Genomic DNA, 26133 nt, shown 5'->3' with positions numbered 1-26133 from the left:
TCGGATGAATGGATAAAGAAGATGTGGCACATATATACAATGGAATATTACTCAGCCATAAAAAGAAATGAAATTGAGCTATTTGTAATGAGGTGGATGGACGTAGAGTCTGTCATACAGAGTGAAGTGAGTCAGAAAGAGAAAGACAAATACCGTATGCTAACACATATATATGGAATTTAAGAAAAAAAAATGTCATGAAGAACCTAGGGGTAAGACAGGAATAAAGACACAGTCCTACTAGAGAATGGACTTGAGGATATGGGGAGGGGGAAGGTAAGCTGTGACAAAGCGAGAGAGTGGCATGGACATATATACACTACCCAACGTAAAATAGATAGCTAGCGGGAAGCAGCCGCATAGCACAGGGAGATCAGCTCGGTGCTTTGTGACCACCTAGAGGGGTGGGATAGGGAGAGTCGGAAGGAGGGAGATGCAAGAGGGAAGAGATATGGGAACATATGTATATGTATGACTGATTCACTTTGTTATAAAGCAGAAACTAACACACCATTGTAAAGCAATTATACTCCAATAAAGATGTTAAAAAAAAAACAACAGTGAACACTAGCTCTCTTCTTCCACTTTCCATCTGTCCTTCAACCATTTCCATTGCTCTTGCCTCTGGCACGTCACAGAAATTGCCCTTATAAATGTCAGTTATGATTTCCTAATTGCCATTTTTTAGGAAGTGATGAGTCCTTATTTTAATTCCACTTGACTTCATTGAGTTTTTCCCTCCTAAAACTTTACCTTGGCTTCTAGGATCACTCCCTTTCCCAGTTCACCTCCAAACTCTACTATCCTCCCCGATTCTTTGACTACATCATTGTTGGTGTCTCTACTGTATCAGGTCCTCTTCTCTGCTTACTCTACGCTTTCATCACATGAAAATCGCTGAAGTCCACTGATTTTCACAATCGTCTTCAAGGGGACTGTACCAGAATATTTCTTCCAAACTCAGACACTTTGTCTGAACTAGGGAAGCGGATAATATCTACCTCTATGTTCTGTGGATAGGTCTAAATCAGAATAAACAAGATTAAACTTATCTGCCCATCTGGCCTGTAGTCCCCTACAATGAATCACAGCAACAGCAGCCTCTCAAGAAATAAATCTAGGTGTAGTTATACTGACTCCTCACTCTCTTACCAAGTTATGCTACACCTACATAAGGTATGTTTCCCAACATGTCATTTAACTCTACTGTCACTGCCTTAGTTCGAAACCTCAGCATTTCTGACCTGGATTAATAATGGCATCTTGTTGTGTTGTTTCTACTTCCCCCTCTCTTCCTTCCACTGCATTATCCACAGTGCCACCAACTGATCCCTGAAAAAATGATTGTATCTCCTTCATAAATTGAATGCTTCACCTGTACTATCAAGATGAAGCTCCTAGACGTGGTAAATCAACAGTTCAGAATCCAGTTCTTGCCTATCTCTTCATCCTAACATCCCACAGTTTCCCCCTTCCTACTTCCTGCTTCAGAAATGCTGGACTACAACAGTTCTGTGCACTAGCATGCTATGGGTGGCAATACAGCTTAGTGGCTAAGATCACAGGCTCTAAAAGTAGACTGTGTTTGTTGAACAGCTGTACTACACACTAACATTTTAAGTCAGGGATAGTGACTTAAGTCATAGGATATCTATGCCTATGTTTCTTACCTGTAAAATGTAGGTGATAATTTTACCTACTTTAAATGAAGGCTTACTGTAAGAAATAAGACATAGAAAGCACTTAAAACAATGTTTGGCACATACTGAAAGCTTGATGATTGTCAGCATCCATTTGGTCACACAGATCCTTCTGCCTAAAATGTTCGTTTTCCTTTTGACTCTCTGGAAATAACTATTTATCCTTGAAAAATCAGCTGATCATCACTGCTGCCAGGCAGTCTCCCTGATCGCTTACAACCACTCCCAATAGAGTTGATCACTTTTTCTAGTTCATCATACCACCTGCCAGTATTTTTGCTAAACATTATCACACTGTACAAAAATAGAATTTCATGCCCTACCTTCCTGTAATCTACTACTCTCCAATAGAACTTTCTGTGGTGACAGGAATGTTACATCTGTGCTCTCCATATGTGGCTAGTGTGATTGAGGAACTAAACTTTTAACTTTACTTAATTTTAATTAACGTGTCTGGTGGCTACTGTATGGGGCAATGGTGCACTACTCTGTTTTTAGGGAGGAGGAACTTTTATAATTCATTCATTCTCTTCAGTGCATGAAATATGTTACTGAAAATGCCCAGTAAATGCTTATTAATTTGAACAGATCTAGGAATGAACTTCCAGGTAGAGAGCTCTGTCTCACATTAATTGCAGCCCTTAAAAAGCAATATTGCTTAAGTTCCACTACAACTGGATTTTGTTAACTGTGCTTTTGTCAGTTTGCTTGGTGAAAGGTATTTCCTCATCCTATGAGAAAAGTATAACGATCAGAATCTGTTCCAGGAAGAAAACCTAAATGCCCCCAAGTTTATTTATAATTGCCACTTAAATTTACTAATTAAAGTAATATTCTAATTTCAATTTCTGACAGAGAACTGGGATTTCTTTAATGAACTTATTCCTGATCTATCCATAAAGACATTTTACTGTTTTTCTTTCTACAGCCTTTAATTGACTATTTTATTCATTTATTTAAGTTATTTAATTGCTTGCTACAGCAGGACAAACATGGCCATTTTTGAAGTAGAAATACAGCCATTATTGGCAATCAAATATTAAAAACAATAAATAATAGGTATAGGTACTGCCTTTACTCCTTTCACTAAGAGTCCTTGTATTTGAAGGTTCTAATATCTTGGGAGGCATTTGTGTTGTTTTTTCCCCCTATGCTAAAGCCTCTATGTGTATGGATGCAACGCAAATCCTTAGTAATATGTCATTCAAATGATGCCTAATGAACACACAAGCACTTTTAAAAGCAATAAGAAAAAAAAAACAGAAAGCAACAAGAACATATTATGCAAAAAAGTGATTAGCATACACAAAGACCTTAACTTTCAATAGGTGTGTATTCCAAAACTAGTGGTAAAACTTTGAGCTCTGTTTGAATGAGTGGAAGGGAAAGAAGAGTTCAGCCAAATTAAATGTCTAGGCATTTCAACTTTGAGAACTCAGCGGCAGGTACACACCATGGAACAGCGACAATGGATTTAACAGAGGGTAATTACCGCCATTAAAGAGGATGCCTTTGTTACTGTTATAAATAGAAAGTAGGCATTCCTATTTTCCAGTGTGTCTTAAGTGATAGGACAAGATGTGAATGTTATGTTAAATTACTTCATTTCCTCTAGACGTCATGTTATAAACACCACAAAAAGTTTCAGAGCTCTGTGTATATCTTTGTCCTCGGAATATTGAAGTCTTTCTCTTGAAAAGAAATAACCTTGCTAAGTAAAAAGCTAACGACTGACCCTTAAGAGACAACGAAGTAGAATCCCCTTATTTCAAGATGTAAACAAAAAAGAAGGACCAGAGAGGATTAGCAAGTTGACCTGCATTAAACAGCCAGAGTTTAGGGCAAAACCCGCTTCTCCTGGCTTCCACTATAGTGCTTTTCCCTATACAAGGATTTTTAACAATTAGGATTATTTCTTTTATTTTCTCCCTTTTAAGCAATAATAGTTCCTCAAACAGGTTTTCCTTCTGCAATCCTTCTGCAATCCTTTGAGGATGATTTAGCAATGTTTGAATCTGCATGTGTAATATTGCATTTATTTGCATCACTACCTTGCCCACTGCTACTTAAATATATTTTCTGTTTCATGCAGCCCAATGTTTGCAAATCAGTGATGCCAGTCATCACTAAATACCTGAAATGTGTTGGTTAAGAGTCTTAATGATCTGGCATGCAGGTGGAGTGAAAATAGACTCTGTACATGGCTGCCATTATGCTAACTAGAAAATAGAAATGAATGTCATTTATTCAAACCCTACATTAAATGGTGTAAACAGAGTAACTTAAGCAGCACTAAGCAATTGACATAACTCCTTAGGAGTACTTATGTCCTCAAGCGTCAAGCATCACAGTTGTCAGGTACTATATAGCTCATATTTTGATTTTGATTAATGTAGATGATAGCAGTTTCAATCACATTCTTCAGTATTTGATTTTAAGATTAATACACTCTCTACCTGGCTTAAACTGTTTATTCAACAGATAATTGCTAAGCACTTTGCTTATGTGTGGCTTTCAGAGATCTGGTGTCCTATGGCTTTCAATTTAGCTTTCAATTTACTTATACAGTTTATATATTTCAATTTATTTTATACAGTTTGTACATCATCACACAGATTGCCATTCAAAGACAGAAAGTATCCTAACCGAAAATATACATGAGCTTTATTAGTCACGGTTCTGTAAGTCTGGACAAGTTACTTAGGTTTCAGATTTCTCATACACACAGTGTTAGTGCTTTCATCATTAAATTACAATGAGTATTACAGGAGGAAGCAAAACCATAAGAAACCCACATAAACACAAAGTACTGAAGAACGTTAAGCTCCCAGTAAATATTAGGTATTTTTACTTTCCAATAATCGCATTGAATGGAGGCTCATTAACACTTATGTATTGAAGTCTACACATCCAATACCATTTGAAAAAGTTTTTTTTTCATTAAACTATTATTGATATGGCAGACATCTGACTGGACACTAGGAATATACTGAGGAATCAGCAGTAAATGAGATGGAAATAGTATTTGCCCTCTAGAGAAGAAAATTTGGTGTTGAACAAGTAATTACAAAGCATGAGCTATTTCAAAAGAGCAGCATAGCTGGATATGGAGCTAAATCCTCGTCATGTGCAGAGAGAATTACTGAGAAAGGGAAGACTGTACTAATGAGGATGGGGCGGAACTAATAAATTTCCCTTTGGAAATGTTGAGTTTGTAATTCTGCGAGCTATCCACATGTATGAACAGTTGAAAATGTGCATTTGAAGTTCAAAGGGGATATTTGGTTAGAGACTTAAGTCTCAGTGTTACTGCCATACCCTTACACTAAGGCATATAATTTACATTAAGGAAGGGGATGGGATGGAAGAGATCAAGTGCTTAGATTGAGAAGAGAAAGGCACTAAGGAGAATGGAGACTTAGGTAACAATGTTGAAAAACTCCAACAGTTTCCGGTCATTTGAGAGGAATAGGAAACTTTGGAGAAAATGATGGAACAGTAAGAAGAAAACCAGGAGAATATGGAATCACGGAATTTGAGTGAAATGCTCCAAAGGAAGGTGATCTAAATGGAAAGGTCTGAAGAGGTCAAGAAGGTAGTATATTTAAAGGAATCTAATGGATTTGATAATGTAGAGATTATGGGAGAGGTTTCAGAAAAGTTGTGAATACAGAATACAATGAAGTGTGTTCAGAAATGAGTAGATATGAGAACAGAGTTTAAAGAACTATCGCTGAAGAGTATGAGAGAGAGAGAATCTGTAGTTGAAGGGGAATACAGCTAAAGGGGGGTCATTCTTGTTTCTTTTGGTTTAATGTTTGATAAACCAATTTCATGAGTATATAACTTTTAAAGAGGGCAAAGTTGAAGAAACAAGAGGGGGAAATAATAAAGGCATTTGCTCTCTCTGAATATTCCTATATTCTATTTTAGAGCATCTAAAGCAATCACTAGACCAACATAAAAGGATGCTGAAAATTAACAACACTTTAATTACACATTTTGGGTGTTGTGACCATCTTTGACATAGCACCCTATGAAGTGAATCCTATAATTTCAACTAAAGAACACTGATTCCTCAAGATGTTCTATGATAAAAGTTCTGTAATCAAATAAGTTTGGGATATGTACTACAACAACTTACTGGAAATTTACCAACAGTATTTGTAAGCAAAGGCTCTGAAGATCCTATAGTTAAAACTTGGTATTCGGAACCGGACAGTTCTGCAAATTATTAGGCTATGATATCCTTTCCTTCCATTGATATATCAATATTTTTTTCCGCAACACTTTGAAATATGATTCTAGGGTTCAGAATGAGTTCCACAAGGTTCTAGGATCATCTGAGGTCCCTAATGTTGATGAAGAAAGTCTGAGTAACTTGTTGAGGAAACATATATTTCACTTTCTATGCAACATAATTCTAGAACGATCCAACATTAAGAGAATGAGCTATTCTAGAACCACCATAATTCCCAAGCTTTTCCAAATACATGATAGGGGAAAAAAATTTCTTTAGGATGCCACTCATACCCACTGTGAATTATTTGAAACTTTTGGAAAATTATTAGACATCCCTTAAAATTTCTCTAGAACATGAGGTCTGAGCTAATTAGTATATTCATTTTACTGATTCATCCATTCAACAATATTTCAGGGACATGTACTATGTGTTAGGTTCTGTTCTTGGTTTTAAGGATATAGAAATGAACAAAACAATAAAATCTCTGCCTTCATTTGCTTATAGCCTAATATAAAAGATATAAAGAACTGTGTACTATATAGGTAGCAATAAGTGCTATGAAGAAAAATCAAGGAGGTTAAGGGGTTAGAAAGTGATGAAAGAATGAAAGAAAGGGTGGTAGGGAAGGCATTCTTGAGGAGGTGGTATTTGGGAAGAGATGAAGATTTGGGAAGATTTCAATGAAGTAGGAAGTGAGCCACAGGAAACACATGAAGAGATCAGCCATTCTCAAAAGCTCTAAAATGGGGGCTTGGAGAGTTCAAGGAATAGTAAGGAGTCCAGTGTGTCTTGAGGAAAGAGCGACAAAAGTGCAGGGGTAGGGGGGAGGCAGGAAATAAAATTAGAAAGGAAGACGTGGCTAAAAATGTAGAGCCTTGTGAGCCACAGTAAGGAATTTGGAATTTTATTCTGAGTTTGACGGGAAATTACTGGAGTTTTGGTTTTTTTTGTTTTTAATCTGGAAGATAATAGGTAGGAGTTTGATGTTCAATCAACTTGGCTGTTATATAGAAGACTGTTCATAATAGCTGTTAATTTTGGTGTGATGCATTTCAAAAATTCAAATTTCATTGGTGGGCCCATTCCCTTAAACAATATCAATTTGGACTCTTTAATTATCATCAACCCTTTGATAACTGTAGAAGAACTTCAAGAATTGAATTGCAGTATGTCTAATACGATATTATTTATGGTTAAAAAAAATACGTTGCCAGGTATTCTCAACTCAGGCTGCACATTTGAGACACCTGCGAGATTTTTAAAGCTACCTTTGCAGACCGTGACACCTGGAGATTCAGACTCATTTTGTTTGGGTTGGGGTTCTGGTATTGACATTTTTTTAAAAGTACCCCACATGTTTACAATGTGCAGCCTGGTTTGAAAATCACTACCATCAACTTTACCTGTGCATGCGGTACACTAAAATATAAAAGGTCTTGAAAGACAAAACCAAACTGACAGGATGGCTTGCCCTTGGGGAAGCTAATAATAAATGATGATCAAAGAGGACTTCAGGACATTTAAATGCTCATGGTGAGACTATATTCTTGATACCTCTACAAATAAAGTATATGTAAATTAAAAATGGTGAATATTTAAAAGAATGAAAGAGTATATAATAGCTTGTTTTGTAAAGCTTACAAGGCATGTGATTTTTTTCCCTTTAGGGACAGTACTGTTTGAGCAGCTGTCGCGCTGCCTCATTTGTCCTAAATGGCACTTTAGTGTGGAAGGAAGCAAATAGGATGATCCCAGCAAAGTGATCGGATCATATCTCACTAATTTGCACTTTCCTATCACATCAAACTAATCGGGAAGAAGGATTTTAAAGTTCACCTTTTGTTGATGCAATAAAATAGGATCAAAGCCCTTGATTTGGGCCAGTTAAAGTTTGTGGCCTAGTGGTCATCTGATCAGTTTGGTTTGGCAATAAAATCCGATTGAAGAAAGATGAAGTAAGGTTTTTAGTCTCAACAGAGCCTCTCTTTAACAATGAGAGCTATACCCTTAGTTCTTCATGCAAAGAGCAGATTTTTGGTAAAATGGTGACAGAAGCCTGTCATAGATTTCAAATAATAATAAATTGAATTATATCAGAAAGTCATCAGGTACTTATTGGACATACTTCACTGGTATCCACCTGATTTTGCAGAAAATACGTTTGGGTTTGACTCTTCAATGCTTATTGTCTTCATTGATTTGGCAAATTTACCTCCAAGTTTTAGATTTGTTATTTGTAAGACGGAGAAAATATTGTGTCTATGTGACTACTGTTGTCAGGATTATGTAAAATATTACAAGTGCTAAATGTCATGTGAGTCGTTATAATAACATGCACTCAAAAGAGTTTGAGCAAGAAAGAGCATGAGATTTGGAGTCTGACAACCAAGATTTGAGCCCAGATTTCTTCATTTGCTTGGTCTAGCATCACGGTCAATAACTGAATTAGTCTGAAATCCAGATTCTTAATCAAAAATTTTTGTCATAAACCAGTGTTTGATTATTAGTTTAAGTAAACTGTGGACTACATTATTTACTCAAACTTTTATTTCCTTCTGCCCTTGTCACTTCCAAATATCCCATCAGGAGTAACACAATGCTTGCTTTTTCTTTTCTCCTTTTCCTCTTTTTACTTTACTTCCATCCCATCTCTTTTCCTAATAAAGTCTCAACTCTGCCCTATCGATTTGCCCCAAAGGCACGCAAGTGACAACACCTACAAGGATGTTCAAAAACTGGGTGGATCAAAATGTTTACCATTGCTGGGCTTCCCTGGTGGCACAGTGGTTGAGAATCCGCCTGCTAATGCAGGTGCAGGGGACACAGCTTTGAGCCCTGGTCCGGGAAGATCCCACATGTCACAGAGCAACTAAGCCCATGCACCACAACTTCTGAGCCCGTGCGCTGCAACTACTGAAGCCTGCTCGCCTAGAGGCTGCGCTCTGCAACAGAAGAAGCCACCGCAATGAGAAGCCCACGCATCGCAACGAAGAGTAGCCCCCACTCGCTGAAACTAGAGAAAGTCCGCTTGCAGCAACGAAGACTCAACGCAGCCAAAAATAAAATTAATTAATTTTTTAAAAAAGTTTACCATTGCTAATTTTTATGATTACAAAGAGGTACGTGATCGCAAATAATACTATATATCAATACATTTTTTTAACTATAATTTTAGAGTACTGAGTTTTAATTTCCTTTTTTACTCTAATTGTTACTTGGTATTTTTGTTTTCCTGGAAAATATATGGCCATAATCAAAGGAAGACAATGTGTCTGACGAGATCAGGTTCATTACCCTTTGACACTAGCATTTTGGTTGTCTAGAAGCTCAGTGGACTCACACTAAAATATTGTTATCCCTTTTTACATCACATTTAGAAGTCAGTGATATATACCAAAATATCCTAATTTCTCCATGTAATAGTTCAGTTTTTGCAATGAAAAACTTTTCTGGACATGAGCCAATCCTTATACGGAACCTGAGTTCTAATGTATTAACCTGAAAATATAGTGACTAGATGCTCAATAAAATTATTACTGAATGAAATAAGAATCAACAAATTGAAATGCTCTATTGGAAAAAAAATGAATACGTGATCCCAAATAACAACGTATTTTTATCCTTCTCACAAAAACAATGCTATAGAAAGACCAAAGACAACTTTATGCGATAACAAATACCCTGGAAGATGGCAGCATGATGCCTGAATTGGCTGAGGTAATAAAACGACTGTGGAGAGATCCAGGAATTCAGGCCTGCTTTGAAAGGGCATCTGAATATCAGGTCAACGACTCAGCAGCTTAGCAAGTGAATGCGTTTTGACAGGAACTGTGGCTGAAACATTTACATTTAAGAATTGTAACTCTGTATGCTCTACATTTGTAATCACAAATGATGAAAGTAAATGGCTTTACATTTTATCATACTAAAAAGCAAGTGAAGAGAAAGAAAAAAAGATCAAGATGATGTAAATAAGATGTAAGAAACATAACCACAGGAGCATTTTAAATAACTAATTTTGAACCTATATGTCTGAGAAGATATATATGTTGTAAATATTTTCTCCCAATTAAAAAGATTTAATCCTTACACACTAAGTTCAACATGAACACAGACTGGTAACATGCACACTGAGGTCTTGGGCTATTCACTTCATCTCTATTCAAGTTACTCAAATCATCTTCTAAAATAACCTTATTAATGATACATGCTTTGGCTCCATTGGTTTGATGGGCATGATATAGCATTTTAGAAGAAAGTTATGTATTGATTTGAAAAACATTTGTATATTGTGGGATTCTTTTTGAGTCTCAAGCAAGATTATATAATTTTCACAACTTTTAGCCATAAGAAAATTAGGATGTTGTAACAATGTTTATAATTTCATTATCAAAATGATTTTAAATTTCCATTTTAGTAAGTGGTCCTTGACCTGTCCCATGGTTACACGCTTATAAGCATGTGTGCACATGCATGTAAATATAATATAAATACTTATTCTATATTTCTGTCCATGCATATGAATGTGTAAAAGGGTAAAAATAGCAGTTCTTCTGAGGCTCCCAACAGAACATGCTAGCAGTACTTTAAAAAGCAGTTAAGTAAAAGTTAAACAAATGAAAGATTATTTGAGGACAGAACAGTAAGACGTGCATGATGCTTCAGATTTTTAAGCATAACGAGTAGGAGGATTATGGAGAGAAAACAAACCATATAAATTCTAGGAAAACATAACAACAGTCTTCTGTGATTGCTCATTCGTTTTCACTTTAAATTCCAAAATCCAATGGACATATTGCCCTTGGAGGAAAGTCCTGCTCTTATCTCTCTGATGACCTAGAGAATGGATATCATCCTGTGATTACATCAACAATGTTTCAATACTAAGCTATAGTATAAAACATTGCTTTTTGATATGAATCATTGATAAAGGCAGTCACAATCAGAAACTGAATTATGGAATATTCTCATAAAATGTTGCTTAGCAATGTTCTGGGGAGAGAAGAAGAGAAGGATAGTTCAACACTTGTAATCCATACGTTTAGTTTCAGATACACATTACTGGTTAAACATTTTCCCTTAAAATAATGTAACTTGTATTTGCAATTATATTATCATTATGTTTACCAAATTCTTTGCTCTTTGATAACAAAAAATTTTACATATTGTATACCCAAAATGGGCACATAGAACGACATTTTATTGTTTTTCCTAGACTTTCTAATCTTTACTTTTAGCTTTTTTCTTTGTTTTGACACATAAAATATATTTTACACTGGCACTATCACATTTCAGATTCATATTAAAAGCATCTGTCTGTTCTTCAAGTTTAACAAATCTACACAATATCTATTTGCATCCATTTTTGTGAACCTCGCCAGTAATGTAATGATTTTTAACCACCCACATCGATTTGCAAAGAGCCGTAGAATAACGACAGGAAAAAGAAAGTTTTCATTTAAAATTTTAAAATTTAAATGTTAACTTTCTTTTCCCTTAGGGATTCTTAAAGGGAAGATTAAGTAAAAGCCTGCTAAGAAAAACAGTTAAATGGCCATTGCTTTCTTCCAAAAATTAACAGCCGATTTTTTTCTTTCAAATACTTAATTACATTCACGTTTTAAAACTAAATACACTATCAGATTGATAACACATCCATTTTAATTCATATGCATTATACAGGGCAGGGGTCTTTCTTTTCCTTCTCCTCTCTTCCTTTCTACCTCCCCTCCTTCTTTTCCTTTCTTTCCTTCCTTCTATTTATTCATCCACCCGTCCAACCATCCATCCATTTTTTGTGTGTGAAAGTGAGATATTTGTTATTCTCTCAAACCTAGCAACCCTTTAAGTTGAGGCCAGCAAAGAGGTGAGTCCTAATCAGAGAATGTTGTTTGTTGGCTACATAACACCTCTCCCCTAATCAGTACTAGCAAACTGAAAGAAAAGGGTCATGAGAGTGGGAAAAATTTTAATTAATACTTCATGGTTTGCTGATTGGGCTGTCCAGTGTGTGACTTAAACTCCACGTTTTAAGATTCAACATGGACTTTACTAGGAGAATACTATTTTTATATGATTAGAAAAAGAATCAGATATTTTTTAAGTGATTTGAGCTGGATGTATTCAGGGCCTCTGGTTTAAGTTTTAGACCACAGGCTTGAGCACCCAAATTCTATATTTGTTTATTAAAATGAACATCTTAAATGCAAATTTGTCACTCTGCTACTGCTTCGCTTGAGATCATTTATGTATGCAAGTACATTAAAATGTGTCTTTACCAAAGCATTCATTCAGCTATCATTAAAATGAATTTAATCTCTATCATGGCAGGTATGTTTTTGTTTGGTTTGGTTTTTGCTCCTGCATGAGCTGACCAGTAGTATACTACCACATATGCAGCCCTGAGTTAACAGGAAATTCACCAAGGACCTGGCTTCAAAAATCAAAAAGAGATAAACTAGAACATTTTTCCAATACTTTCTTCTGATATTTCTATCTTGATTTGTCTTTTTTAATAAAATTAAACTTTATTAGAATAAAACATGGTGATAAATTTTCACATTATACATATATGTGTTTCTGAAGTGTGATTGTCTATTGGTCCTTGGCCAAAATCCCTTTGAGGCACTTGGCAATTCTTAGTTTATTTCAGCTTAAAATCAGAAAGTTCCTCCAAGAATAAATTATCTATATTGCTGTTGAATTTATTAAAAAAATAAAATAAAATAGCATTGGCTTTCAAGGCATTATGCTAGGTGCTAACGCATAACAGCCCTTCAGCTTATTCCCTGAAAACGTCAACTGTTGAGTAATAACTAATATTCAGTTAGATTATACCTCTCATTCTGTCTGGATGGATACATGCCCATTATGATCTTCCTAGTTAGGTTATATGTATAAACTTGGTTCAATATAATGGGCAATTTTGTCATAAAAACCTTACCAGGCTATTGCTATCTCTATTTAACAATTTTATAGAAATAGCCATATTGCTAAGCTCCTAAAGTCTTAGTATCAAAAGTGTATAATAAGTGATTTTCAACTGTTTTTAAAGCAGTGATACAGTTTGTTTTAGTCCAAAGACATGATCTGGTTTGAAGGATGAAGCTAAGAACAGTTTGTTTCCTCTAATCTAACAGACTCTTCTAGACCACACAGCTTAATCAGATTCACTCCTGCCTCTCAACACCTGTGAGAGATCCTGTGGGCAGGAGGAGGACAGTATTTCTCCTGGTAACAGTAGGGTTTTTAAATATGGCCTCCGGTGAAGAGTGAAGGACACACTGAGGCACTGATGGAAGCGAAGAGGAGGTTGGAAAGGATACAGTGTGGAATTTCAGCTTTCTATCCCCAGGAGTGTGATTTGGGAGTGGGTCAGCAATTTCATGAACTAGTTCCAGCATGAACCAGCAAGAAAGTCAAAAGTTTCTTCTGTTACTGAGCTAACCAGATATAGCCATGGTTCTTAATGAAAACTATTCCGATTCTTAAACTAAACAATCCAGGAGACGCAACACAACCACCATCAAATTATGATATTAAAACCAGTCTCTCTCTTAAAATTTGAAGTGCCTACATACAAACAACAGCCTTTTCAGACTAGTCTAGTGACCATCATTACAAGGTAGCATTTTTGGGGATGATCTAAGTCCTACAAGGAGAGCGTTCTTCTCAAATGTCTATTCAGATGCCAGTGAATCCATCACATCATCCTTATAAAATATAAGCTAAGGCAGCATTCATCCAGTTGCCGTTTAAAAAAAAGGTCCCAGAGGTCAGCTGTGTGTCACACTCAGTGCTCTGCAACATCCCAGACACCATGTTCTTGTAATTCTGAGGAGCAGCGTTGGAAAAGCACCAGTCTGGAGTTTCACAACTTTAATGGGCTCTAAACTAAAAATTCATTTGTACTCAATACTGATATCTTCTAGTACAAAGTTAAAATTCTTTATGCTATTTTATTTGTTTTTCTTATTAGCTACCTGAACGATTTGGACAGAAGAGCAGCTCCTGGCTACGTCCCAAATGATCAAGATGTTCCACATTCTCGAGTGAAAACTAGAATCACTGAAACTCAATTCTCCTGTTAAAGACTTGCATTTCAGGTATGATCCAATGTCTCTTTGAACTCTCAACAGAAATATGCATCAGACACAATATTTCTTCATGGAGAAGAGCTCTAACCCATGGTCAAGTGCAGTGAGTCCTTGGGCATGCTCACTAGGCCTCAGGTACTTTCAGTACCACTGTCTTTCATTGTCCTCCTGTAGCTCTACATGCCAACCCTCACCCTGAGCCTCACCCTTTCCCTCCAGCAAAAATGCCTCTGTTGGGCTTCCCTGGTGGCGCAGTGGTTGGGAGTCCGCCTGCCGATGAAGGGGACACGGGTTTGCGCCCCGGTCCGGGAAGATCCCACATGCCGCGCAGCGGCTGGGCCCGTGAGCCATGGCCGCTGAGCCTGCGCGTCCGGAGCCTGTGCTCCGCAACGGGAGAGGCCACAGCAGTGAGAGGCCCGCGTATGGCAAAAAAAAAAAAAAAAAAAAAAAAAAGCCTCTGTCTTGAGTAGGTGGGAGCTAGATTTTATTTTCCTCATAGTTGAAACTGATATCCTACTTTGGAAAAAAAAAAAAAAAAAAGGAAATATACTTAAATAACATTTAACCAAGAGGTGCCAGGGATTGTATTTCCTGGGCCTTCCTACTCTCCCATTTGCTTGAAATATTCGTAATTTGTTTTCTTAGTTAAAAACAAATGAAAATAATTGAGAATTATTTGAATGTGACGCTATTTACTGGAATAACAAAGCCTATTTTATAAGCATGGTTTGGGTATAAAGATGAGTCCATTATTTTCATTGCTGTTGCATTATCAAGACACTCCTAGAAATTCTATTGTAAAATTACTCATTTACTATACCGAGAAATCGAAATCCATACCATAGTGTTAGAAAATGTCCCTTGACACTTAAGTACTTCTCCCTATGATTGCGGATGAGATGGAGTATTCAACATTAAAACCAGGTTCTAGGTGTACCCCTTGGTAATGAAAAAAGTCAGTAAAAACATAGTTCAGTCATTCATGTATGAGATAATGGGAATATTTTTTAAAAGTATAAAAAATGAAAAAAATGTGACATGAATTATTTGTATCCATTTATGAGGGAAATTTGTTTCACTGGGATCAAAGTTTAATATTTTTTAAGTATTAAAACTACTGACACATAATATCTCATTAGAATAGTTATTACATGGATGGCCAGGATATTTTCAAGTTAATATGGAAGAAAGCCCTTCAAAATTTACCCCTCATTTTCAGGCCCACAAATAGTTAATTTTCTGAAAGATGAACCAAAGATCAAACCAGGTTAAAGGAACTGCAAAGACTGGGATGGACATCTCTTTTGGCAAATGTAAGCTGTTTGTCTTCGGGCTTGTCATCACTGTGGTACAGTTCCTCTTTAGCAACTACTTTCTCCAGACTCGTGATCTTTGGTCCAGTTTTCAGAGTTTTCCTTTGAGAACCCAAGTCCAATTCCTCCTCTCTGCCCCTCCTAAGCCTGCCCATGCATTTCTGGCACACTCACTTTTCTCTCTTACTCTTTCTCCTCTCCAAATTTCTCACTGAAACACAGACTAGAAGCTGAGTGTAGGCCTTGGGGCTAATCCTACCAAGGTCCCAATCCCAGGTTCTCCATTAATTAGCAGCAGTTTTTGAGGAATAAAGCTACTTTTTCTTTACTCATGAGGTTGTTGTGAAGATTATTTGAAATGAAGTACCAGCACAGAGTTATAACTTGGTGTCCGCTTACCTTACATAAGTTAATGGAATTTTCTGGATCCTAGACTGTCTGGATCATAATAAGCCAATTTTAACACTTAATGCCGTACATTGAACACCTAGAATGACCCAATCCTGGTCATTCTCTACAACCAATTTAGTATCTTGTCAGAAATAGTCATTAGCATGAATTATCTTTTTAGTACATCTGTTTCTTGAACATTCCAAGCCTTAGAGTCTTCACACCTACTGCTCTCCTTGCCTAAAATGCCCTGACCCTGGATCTCTGCAAAGACTGGCCTCTTCTTATCATTAAGCTTCCAAATCAAAGGCTGTCTCCTCATGGAGCCTTGACCATCCTATCTACTAACCATCCCTTAATATCCCTGTCACTACTATACCCTGCGGAGTGTGGGTAAGCACATAAGAACAAGCTCTCAGGAGTGGGGGGAGGGAGGGCAGCCTGATTTTTGGCCCTTGATGAGTCCCCAGGTGCAAACACCCTGACAATAGCCAATTTCAACCTACCAACATGATGCCACTAAATGTAGAGTTGGGAAGAAATACGAACAAGCAGTTCTTTCTAGCCGCGCCAATGTGAGCCAGTACCGTTACACAATTGATAATATCGCACTATTTTTCTCTTTTTAAACATACCAATATATGAAATTGCCTTGTTTCTTTATCAGTTTGTTCTTTTTGATTCTGTTTCTGCGTCACGTGCCCTGAGCTCCAGAAGGCCAGGGGCCATATTTGCTTACAACTCCTGTGATTATCACACTGACCAACCCGGAGCAGGCACGCAGTCAATCCTGGCTGGAGGAATAAATGCACTATGCCAGGCACCTATGAACACTACCTTCACACCCTGACTGTAACACGGTGAATGGGCACTGCTATCCTTATGGAGGACAAACGGTCAAGAAATGGAGGCTAAAACAAAGTAAAAGGCTTCCCCAAGATCACACACAGAAGTGCTAGAAATGTGATTAAAATGCATATCTTCCTAACTTCAAATATCACACGTCTTAACACTGCTTATCACTGATGGGCTATAAGGTAAATTGGGCTGGAAACCATTCCTTTTCTGTACAGTAAGTGCTTCCTCCAGTGTTGTTGGTCATTCACAATTCCCTTCAAAGGGAAGAGGGAAGGGGGAATAAAAGGACAGTCTATTGGGGAGGTATCTCTCAGTTGTCAGGGCTCTGTGGTACTTCACCACTCTGTGCTTCTAAAACGAGGCTAGATGCGACGATTGCCAATGAACACACAAAACCTCAGAAAATCATGTTCATTTCCTGACGTCAAGTTCACTCAGTACCAATATCATATTCATACATTTTTTAAAACAATTTTTTGAATATTATACAGCATTTGCATTAGGATGCTAGACTTTCATTGGTGTATCATCATTTTCCTGTCCTTTTATACGTCTTTGGTTAATTTTGTAAAGCATTTTAAGTTGTATAAGTGATCTATTCTACTTTCATATATCACCGGCCCTTATGAAGGAATGAGAAAGGTCTTGCTAATTCTCTATTACAGTATTGATGCTAAAATGTAAGATGCTTGTGAATTGGATTGTGAAGCTCAGTTAAGACTTATTTTGACATAACATTTTCTATACTATGCAACTATTACCTCTTTCGCACCCACTAAAACAGGTTTTGAGATCTTTTGTTTTCTTAATAGGTTTTGCTTTCTCTCTGGCTTAAGAGGGTGTGTTATTAAAGGCACTCTCTATGAGGAAGAGAATGTGGAGAATTTCTCTAAAAACAAATATTTAAACAATAAAATTTTGAAAATACTTAAATTTTACTATAAAACAAAAAACACAGCTATACGTACTTTTAAGGAACTATTTTAATCACTTAAATACATTTTTAAGTTTAGTCACAGCAATTGAGTTATATTAATCCCTTAATAAATTCTCACAGCTAAATTACTTTTTTTCAAGTGTTAAATAGGTTTATCCTAAAGCACATAGGCTTTTGCAGTGTAACATTTCATAGTATTTCAAAATAGGAATTGTAAAAAATAAGGTACCTTCCCACTTCGTTTCAGTAAGTGCCCAGGTACTCACATTAGCACTGATTTGTATTCACATAGCGTAAATTATCCTAAGCCTATTTAAAACTAAAGACTTAATTTACATATTAAATTCAAGAACTATAGAATTTTAAACAGAAACATCAAAATGAAAAAATTCTCTCTGTCCAAGTACTGTATCATCCTCATATATCACCTAATTTAATGCAAATTTCCTTAGAGCTCTTATCAAACCAGAACCCCAACTGTCAAACTGGTAAAATTAATTCTCCTTACAGAAGTTACTAAGTAAACAGAAAATGCAATGCAAACGTGAGCCCTTTTATTGCTATAAAATAATTCCGCAGGGCAAAGAACTTACATATTTACAAGGATTTATCAGTTATAGAGAAGTCCTTTCTTCCTAATTGCTTTATGATTAAAAAATAGAACTGAAAGGACATAAAACTATACGGAAGCTAGGGAAAAGAGGTCAGCAACCATTACAACATAGAACTTTAGATTTTGTACCTGTTATATAACTATTTGCAACAGTGTTTAGTGGATCCATGATATGAAATAAATCATAATTGTTTTGAATTTAAAGTTGAATCATGTGCACTATGTTCATTTCTGTGGGAGTATAAGACAGCTTAGCAGTGAGTCTGGTTGTCTACCCAGCAGCTACATCCCAACTTAGCTTTGTTGTTCTCTATTAGATCTCACAGAGCAGTAACTCATGTATAACTATACCTTTGTTTCAGGTATGTTCATGGTTAATGTTACCAAAATTATAAGCTATATAAGATGATGTCTAATTTATTCTCATGATAGAATTTACTTTGATGACTTGAAAAATTATATTATTCGATAATCAGAGAATTATCTAGTGGGCATTTTAAGTTACACCCACACATTTAGTAGGAAATATATGATGGTATTAACAATTACGGGAGTCTAGAGACCCAGCTTCCCTTGTGGTTGTAAATCCTTTTGATTCTGTTTTTAATAAAAAGCAATTAAGGGATTTAGAATGACCTCTCTGCATATACTTTTTATCTGCAAGCATCTGCCCTAATCTATTTTCAGAACTGGGTACCAGGGAAAGACTTGGTTAAGCCATTTTGCTGTGGCTGCATAGTGGTGACACAGATCTACCTGTTGGCCCTGACATACGTAGCCACCTTAGGATTTTATACCTAGACTTATTGTGCTGATCAATTTATAACGCATATAAATGTCGAATCACTGTGCTGTACACCTGAAATAATACAATTTTATATGTCAACTATACTTCAATAAAAAAATTAAAAAGTTATACCATTGCTGATATAGTCAAATATGTTGAATAAATCCCATTCAACAGAATAGTTTAAAATAAATTTCTACTCAGATTAGATCCTATTTTTCTGTGCTCAAATATATAAATGATGTCAGAAATTGTTATTTTTCCAAGAGAGTCACATGCTTATAGGATGAGCAAAGACATCTCACAAATAAATTAGCCGCAGTAACATTATTAATTTTTAGGTATCCTAGACTATTCAATGAGTTTGCAAACACTATAAAGGGCATATTATTCCATAATAGTCTCTTCTGATATGAAATGTAAATAATCTTGTGTGGCCAAATATTTAGCCAACTGTTTAACATAAACTAATAAAACTCAGTAACTTTCCCAACTGTTTAAAATGGACTATAAAACTCAACTGTTTAGTCAACTGTTTAATATAAATCCATAAAACTCTGATGTCTTGCAATATATAAATAACATGGGCAGTTTAACAAATAATTGATGTTCACTAGTCGCTTAAAAGCCTAGCCTGTGAATTTTTAGTTACATCATATATTTCAGGCATTTAAACCCGTTTTCTTTACTATTTAAGAATCCTTACTTAAATATCAGACTTAAGGAAACATGTATTACATACATACATACATAAGTAAATAAATAAATAAAACCTTTCCAAAATGAGAATTCCAAGTTCCATTTAAAGTCTCTAAAGCTCTAGTTATCTTAACTACTCAGGGAATTAAGGTTATTCAAGCTATATCACATATCCATTCACCTCATTAATTATCCCAGTAGATCTGACCAATCCAGATATTCAGTCAGCAAGTATACAGGTTTTCCTCTGATTTCTATTACTGTTTTTCTCAGAATAGTTATGATGGAGTGTATATTTGCATTTCTTCCATGCTCCACTTTGGGAATCTCCAAATTTTTTTCAGTGGTTATAATGCCTTACACCTCTAAAATAAGCCCCAATGAGCAACTGCTCTTTCAATCGACTATTAAATGGAGTGATTTTGCATCGGTACACATATATATTTGAGGAATTTTAGTTCTATATATCTGTTCTCCATTTGGTTATGTGAAAGGTAAAGTACTAACACTACAATGTGTTGTACTTTTCATTATCTTCAGTACATCAGCTGGTTGACATTTAATACCCCAATATAGTTATTACCTTTGAAATTTCTGTACAGCTAGGATGTTCCCTGGTACTTAATACCTTAGGATTAAGCTATTATGAAAGCCCCATAATTTTTCCTTTGCCTCTGGTCTCTTCCTCATCAAATCTATCTTCTGAACTCAGATCAAAGTGACTTACCATAACAATAAGCAAACAAAAACAAACAAATGTTAATTCCCTACCCCCAAATCTCCTACAGATCCCCATTGACTACAATATAAAAACTAATCTTCTCATGTAATGTAAAAGACATAGTAAATCTATTTCTGGCCTAACACCTCAGGCTTACTCCTGCCTGCTCAAAGCTTTTGCCCTCGCTGCCTCTCTTCTTTTTACACAGCTATCATCTTTTGCAGTTTCTGATCACTCCATTTCAAATCACAACCCACCCTCTACACTTCCTATCAGATACTGATATCCTAAGTGTATTCACACACCCACACGCAAACACACACACACACATAAACGCCACCATCATCCACTTACAAGGTTCTCAAGACTGAATCATCTCTGGTACCTGAAATATAATAAATGCTCAATAAACAAATATTTGCTTAATAAATGAATAAGTATCAGGCCATATACCTCAATGTTTTTACCTTAATCTTCACATTTCCAAAAATATAATTATTTGCCCCAAGCATGCCATGTTCTCTCGTTCCTTGATGACTTGTACATGCACTTTATGTAAAACTCCTCCCTCCATTCCATTAACATGGATTCTATTCATTTATTTGCAAGTATTTATTGCATGTCTATTATGTGTCAGGCACAGTGCCTGGTACTGGGAATATAGGCATCACTAATATAGATAAGGTCCCTGCCCTCATGAGGCTACTATTCTATTAGGGTGATGATAGCTATTAAACATGTGAAAAAATAAACCACTTATTTATTGATTGTGGCAGTTACTATAAAAGAAATAAAGAGAGTGATACAATAGAAAGGAAATGGGCAATAAAAAGAGTTAAGAATTTACATGGACATTCAAGGCGGTTACTTGTGAAGGAGATATTGACATTAAGACCTGAAAGTTGAGAAAGAAGCAGCCTTATGGAAGGAAGAAAGGAACTGTGTCACGTGGAAAGGAGATGGATTATGCAAAAGTCCTGAGATAGCAAAAAGTTAAGATTTATATTAAAGGAACTGTTACATGGTCCCTCAGGCTCATTTAAATCTTCCTCTGGGCTCACATTTTACCTTATATATTAGAATATTACATAATATTATAATAATGTATTTTTCTCTTTACAAGACAGGAAGCTCTTTGAAGATAGTGACCAGTCCTTTTTTTTTTTTAAGTGGGAAAGGCAATTTTAGTAACAACTCAAAATTCAGAAGCCATAAAGAAGTGAACACTTATAAATAAAATTATAGAAAAATAAAAGTATATGGAAAAAACCACCACACACGATAGCAAGTGACAACACACAGGGAATATATAGATAAATTGTGAAAACATGGACAAAAAGTTAATTCCCTTATTCTATGTTAGGAAAAGTCCAAGAACCTTACAGAAAGGAGTTCAAATGATGTTGTAAGCTTTTAACACTTGAGACAAATGCTGTATTTACTCAGTCATTAAAGCAACCTCACAATATAGGTACTGTTATTATCATTTATTCATCAGGAACCTAAGGTGCAGAGAGGTTAAGTAACTTGCCCAAGGTTACCCAGCTTATAGAGGACAGGGTGACCACGTCCTTTTATGCTTGTGTTGGTAGGCCTAGCACAGTGTCTAGTACGTAGAACACAAATGATAATTGAATGAATGAATGGAGGTAAGAGGAGCTAAGAGAAGAGGGAAGAATCATAATATCAGAACTATGGTAGCTTCCAATCTTCTGTGGGCTCTGGATATTTAAGAATATGCATAGACTTTGATCAAAATCCCTAAGACCAATAGATGTCTTACTAAAACTCTAAACTGCTGTAAATTTTCCAGTTGCTCAAAGTCAGTATGTGAATTATTTTGCTCCAGGCTGCATGAATACCAAAAAAAGTAAATAAATGTTCTCTTTTTCTCTAGTCCTTGAGCTGCAAATTGGCCAAACAAGTCTTACTTTATTATCAGTCAAAACTGAAAGACTACCTTTTAAACAGATGGGAGCATTCAGTTATAAGTCCAAATGTTCATCTTAATGTAAATTTTGGAAGATATTTGTATGATTCTTTATTCTGTTATTTTTGTTTTTTTAAAGAATGCTTGATGTAGGTGGACAGAGATCTGAGAGAAAGAAATGGATTCACTCCTTGAAGGAGTTACATGGATTATATTTTGTGCTGCACTCAGTGCCTACGACATGGTCTTGGTGGAAGATGAAGTGGTAAGTCTAAAAGGAAAACACGGTCAAGGTAAAAAATAAGCCGTTGTGCTTTCCAATATGAATACCCCATTTCCCAACTCAGTTAAGACCTTCCAAAGACAGATGTTACTTCTACATCCTTGTTCATAATGCCCACCATTAATATCTTGCAAATAACAATCCTACACATTTTCATCTTTTATACCTAACAGAACAGAATGCATGAAAGCCTTCACCTGTTCAACAGTACCTGTAATCACAAGTACTTTGCAACCACCTCCATTGTCCTGTTTCTCAATAAAAAAGATCTCTTTCAAGAAAAAGTAACCAAAGTGCATCTTGGTATCTGCTTTCCAGAGTACACTGGTAAGATACTTTACTTTTAATTCCATAGTAGTAAAATTTTGTATAGAGATACATTTTTTCTATCCGGATCTTGATGTGTAATGTTTAGGAGGTTGAGACTTATGATACTTTTCTGAGTCATGTATATGATCCAACCTGGGAAGAATCTTACAAATAAAGAGGAAACCCTCTCTACACTGCCTGCATTAAAGCAAAGCTCTAATGAATAAAGGGGAGGTGGTTAGATAGACCAGGGTTGTTACTCTGTGTAATGTATAATGACATTGCAAACTATATTATCTTAAACATTATAATAGGAGTGTAAATTATATTCCAAATCGGCGTTTTTTAATATATTTCCTAATGAAACCTTGTAATGTTGTACTAGACCTCAGTGGCTCTTCAAAGTCAGAATTAAGTTTCCGGAGGAATAGCTTGAATGAATGAGAAGAGTGACATCTATTTTTCCAATTTTCCTAGCTCCTAGGGTTTTAGTACTGACCCTCTTAGCCAATGAATATAAATGTCAGTTTCTCTAAAAGGGTTGTGTTTCTTTTGGAGACTTTTTTTTTTTTTTTTTGGTAAATAGTTATATGCCCTGTTGTTAATGAAATTGTATAAGATGGAAATATTTATGATTTAAACACAAATATAAACCCAATTTCACCACTTAGATATGTGGGTAGCCCAGATGTGCCAGGGGTGTTGAATTGTGTCAAAGTAGCTGTTTGTGCTCATCTATAATGAGTACTTATATTTTTCTTATTTGTAAACATTATGTTTACATATTTATCGTATGACTGAATATAATCATGCTTATGTACTGAAAGTTACCAATTAAATATAGAATCATAATTCAGGGCTGTATGTTTTCTTTTAAGTAATCATCTTGATTTCTCAGAGCAATTTTTAGTTTATGAAAATAATAAACAGAAAAAAGTTTCTACATACTCCCTCTCTGGCCAGCTCCCACAATTTCCCCTATTATAAACATCTGGAAGGGGTGTGGTACATTTGCTACAACTGATGAACAGATATTGATACATTATTAACTGAAGTCTGTATTTCAGGTTAGGGTTAACTCTGTGTTCCACAATTCAATGGGTTATGCCAAAGTCATGTCAATGTACCCACCATTACAGCGTTATACAAAATAGTTTCACTGCCCTAAAAAATGCCTGTGGTCCACGTCTTCGCTGCCCTCAACCCTTGAAACCATTATCTTTTTACTGTTTCTGTAGTTTTGCCCTTCCGAGAATGTCAAAGAGCTGAAATCATACAGTAAGTGCCTCTCACTTTTTGGCTTTCATTCACACAGTTTTCCGTCTCTCCTAGCTATCCCTCAAGGTCCAGCTCAAATAACACCTCATAATGTAGTCCACTCATCTATAATTTCCATTCTTTTCTTCTTTTAGTTCATATTAATACACATGCACCCAACCCATGCACACATTTACATGCATAATCTTTGACATACATACGGGCTTTTTTACTCGCTCACTTTGTTATATAAATATATTAGTGTTTCTACTCTACTGTGAGCTTTCTGACGCAGAGGTTACATTTTAGCCACCTGAAGCCTCCAGGGAGGTAAGCATAGTTCCCAGCACAAAATAGATGTTGTGTAAACCTCTGATAATTAACCATTGCCATTTTGATTTTTCAATCCTGAGAACATCAAATAGCAAAGTAAAATACTAAAACGTATTGATATTACTTATAATTTGATGCTTTTTAAATGCAGTTAAAGTTTACTTCTTTAATTTTTTTAACAAGGTCCAAATACCTTTGAAGATGCAAGGAACTACATCAAGAACCAGTTTCTAGACCTGAATTTAAAAAAAGATAAGGAAATGTATTCCCACACGACCTGTGCTACAGATACTCAAAACGTCAAGTTCGTGTTTGACGCTGTTACAGATATAATAAAGAGAATCTGAAAGACTGTGGGCTCTTCTAATCAATCCTTTTTTCTTCCACTCTTGCTGATGTATGCTTTCCAACATATAAAAGGTGCTGTGTGTTTAGTTTTAATAGATATTAACTTGTATAACTAGTGTTGTAAGGCAAAATTTTTCACACAAAAATTTTAATGTATTGTCACCTGCGTGTGGATGAGTTTTGATTTCTCTGAAATATTGAGGATTGGAGTGTCTTTGATGTCCTCAGTTCTGAAAACTGATACATTTTGGTAACACTATAACTGTACATATCAGTGACACTGAATTTCCTTGGAAGTAAATTCTGCACTGTGGCCTATTTTTAATGACAGAGCAATGGAAAAAAAGCAAGGTGTTCCATATTACTTCCACTGGCCAGACACTGAGAGGCCTTCATTTTTGCTGATAATGTAACCATGCCTGTAACTGTAGAAACTATTCAAAGATGATACATGTGGTGTTTTACTGGTGCTTATTTTATTGAATACTCCTATTCAGCCACCTGCAAATGCAATGTTCACTATACATGTATCTGTTGATGGAAATTTCATATGCATCCAATTTTTATTTGCTACTTTTCCTTAGAAAAAACTCATTAATGCTGAATTTACCTTTAGAATTGAGGATTCCAATGATATATTTTTGTACCAATCTGACTGAAAACAGGGGACCACGTGTGGTCAAGAACACAGTGTAAGGCTGCTCAGGCTGAACAAAGTCCTCAACGGAGTACTTGTTTCCTACATTTTATTCCAGAGCAGCATGGAACATTATTGTAATTGATGGTTTGGGGACAATAAATCGAGACCTCAAGAGAAAAAAATAATTCAATGTCTTAGCACTAGTGTGTTTTAGCTCTGTGAATAAGAAGTAGGAAGTAAGAGTGAGTAATTCGGAGACTTTTTGTTTTTGTTTTTGTGGTACGCGGGCCTCTCACTGCTGTGGCCTCTCCCGTTGCGGAGCACAGGCTCCGGACGCGCAGGCTCAGCGGCCACGGCTCACAGGCCCAGCCGCTCCGCGGCATGTGGAATCTTCCCGGACCGGGGCACGAACCCGTGTCCCCTGCATCGGCAGGCGGACTCTCAACCACTGCGCCACCAGGGAAGCCCCGGAGACTTTTTTAAAAGAGAAACATTGAACTTTTTGTTAGTAGTGTATTGTGCTGTCTAAACGTTACACCGGATGCTAGCGGTCAAAGCCTACGCTTTAAAAGCTAATTTGCTGCTTTACAAACAAAATCATTCTTTATAAACAGAAAAGATGACTTTTTCTTTTTTAAAGTGTGCACTATTTACAACATATACTTGTTAAGCATGT

The 26133-nt window shown here is 36.1% G+C and overlaps 1 protein-coding gene across 1 annotated transcript in view; it reads left to right on the top strand.

Moving 5' to 3' along the window:
* Positions 1 to 25026, top strand: part of LOC114901861 (guanine nucleotide-binding protein G(t) subunit alpha-3-like) — a 48938-nt gene extending 23912 nt beyond the window's left edge. The window contains 8 exon segments of the mRNA XM_029234029.1: positions 9589 to 9746; positions 13922 to 14027; positions 14029 to 14048; positions 22427 to 22473; positions 22476 to 22552; positions 22744 to 22897; positions 24653 to 24799; positions 24802 to 25026. Coding sequence (XP_029089862.1) covers positions 9589 to 9746; positions 13922 to 14027; positions 14029 to 14048; positions 22427 to 22473; positions 22476 to 22552; positions 22744 to 22897; positions 24653 to 24799; positions 24802 to 24836 — 744 coding nt within the window. The 3' untranslated portion in view covers positions 24837 to 25026.
* Positions 25027 to 26133: the final 1107 nt, after the last annotated feature.

Source organism: Monodon monoceros, unplaced genomic scaffold (genome assembly GCF_005190385.1).
Source record: "Monodon monoceros isolate NGI ecotype Baffin Bay Population unplaced genomic scaffold, NGI_Narwhal_1 Super_Scaffold_2, whole genome shotgun sequence".
Taxonomy (NCBI): Eukaryota; Metazoa; Chordata; class Mammalia; order Artiodactyla; family Monodontidae; genus Monodon; species Monodon monoceros.
The sequence above is the reverse complement of the archived record's forward strand: the minus strand, read 5'-3'. Positions and strand labels throughout refer to the sequence as shown.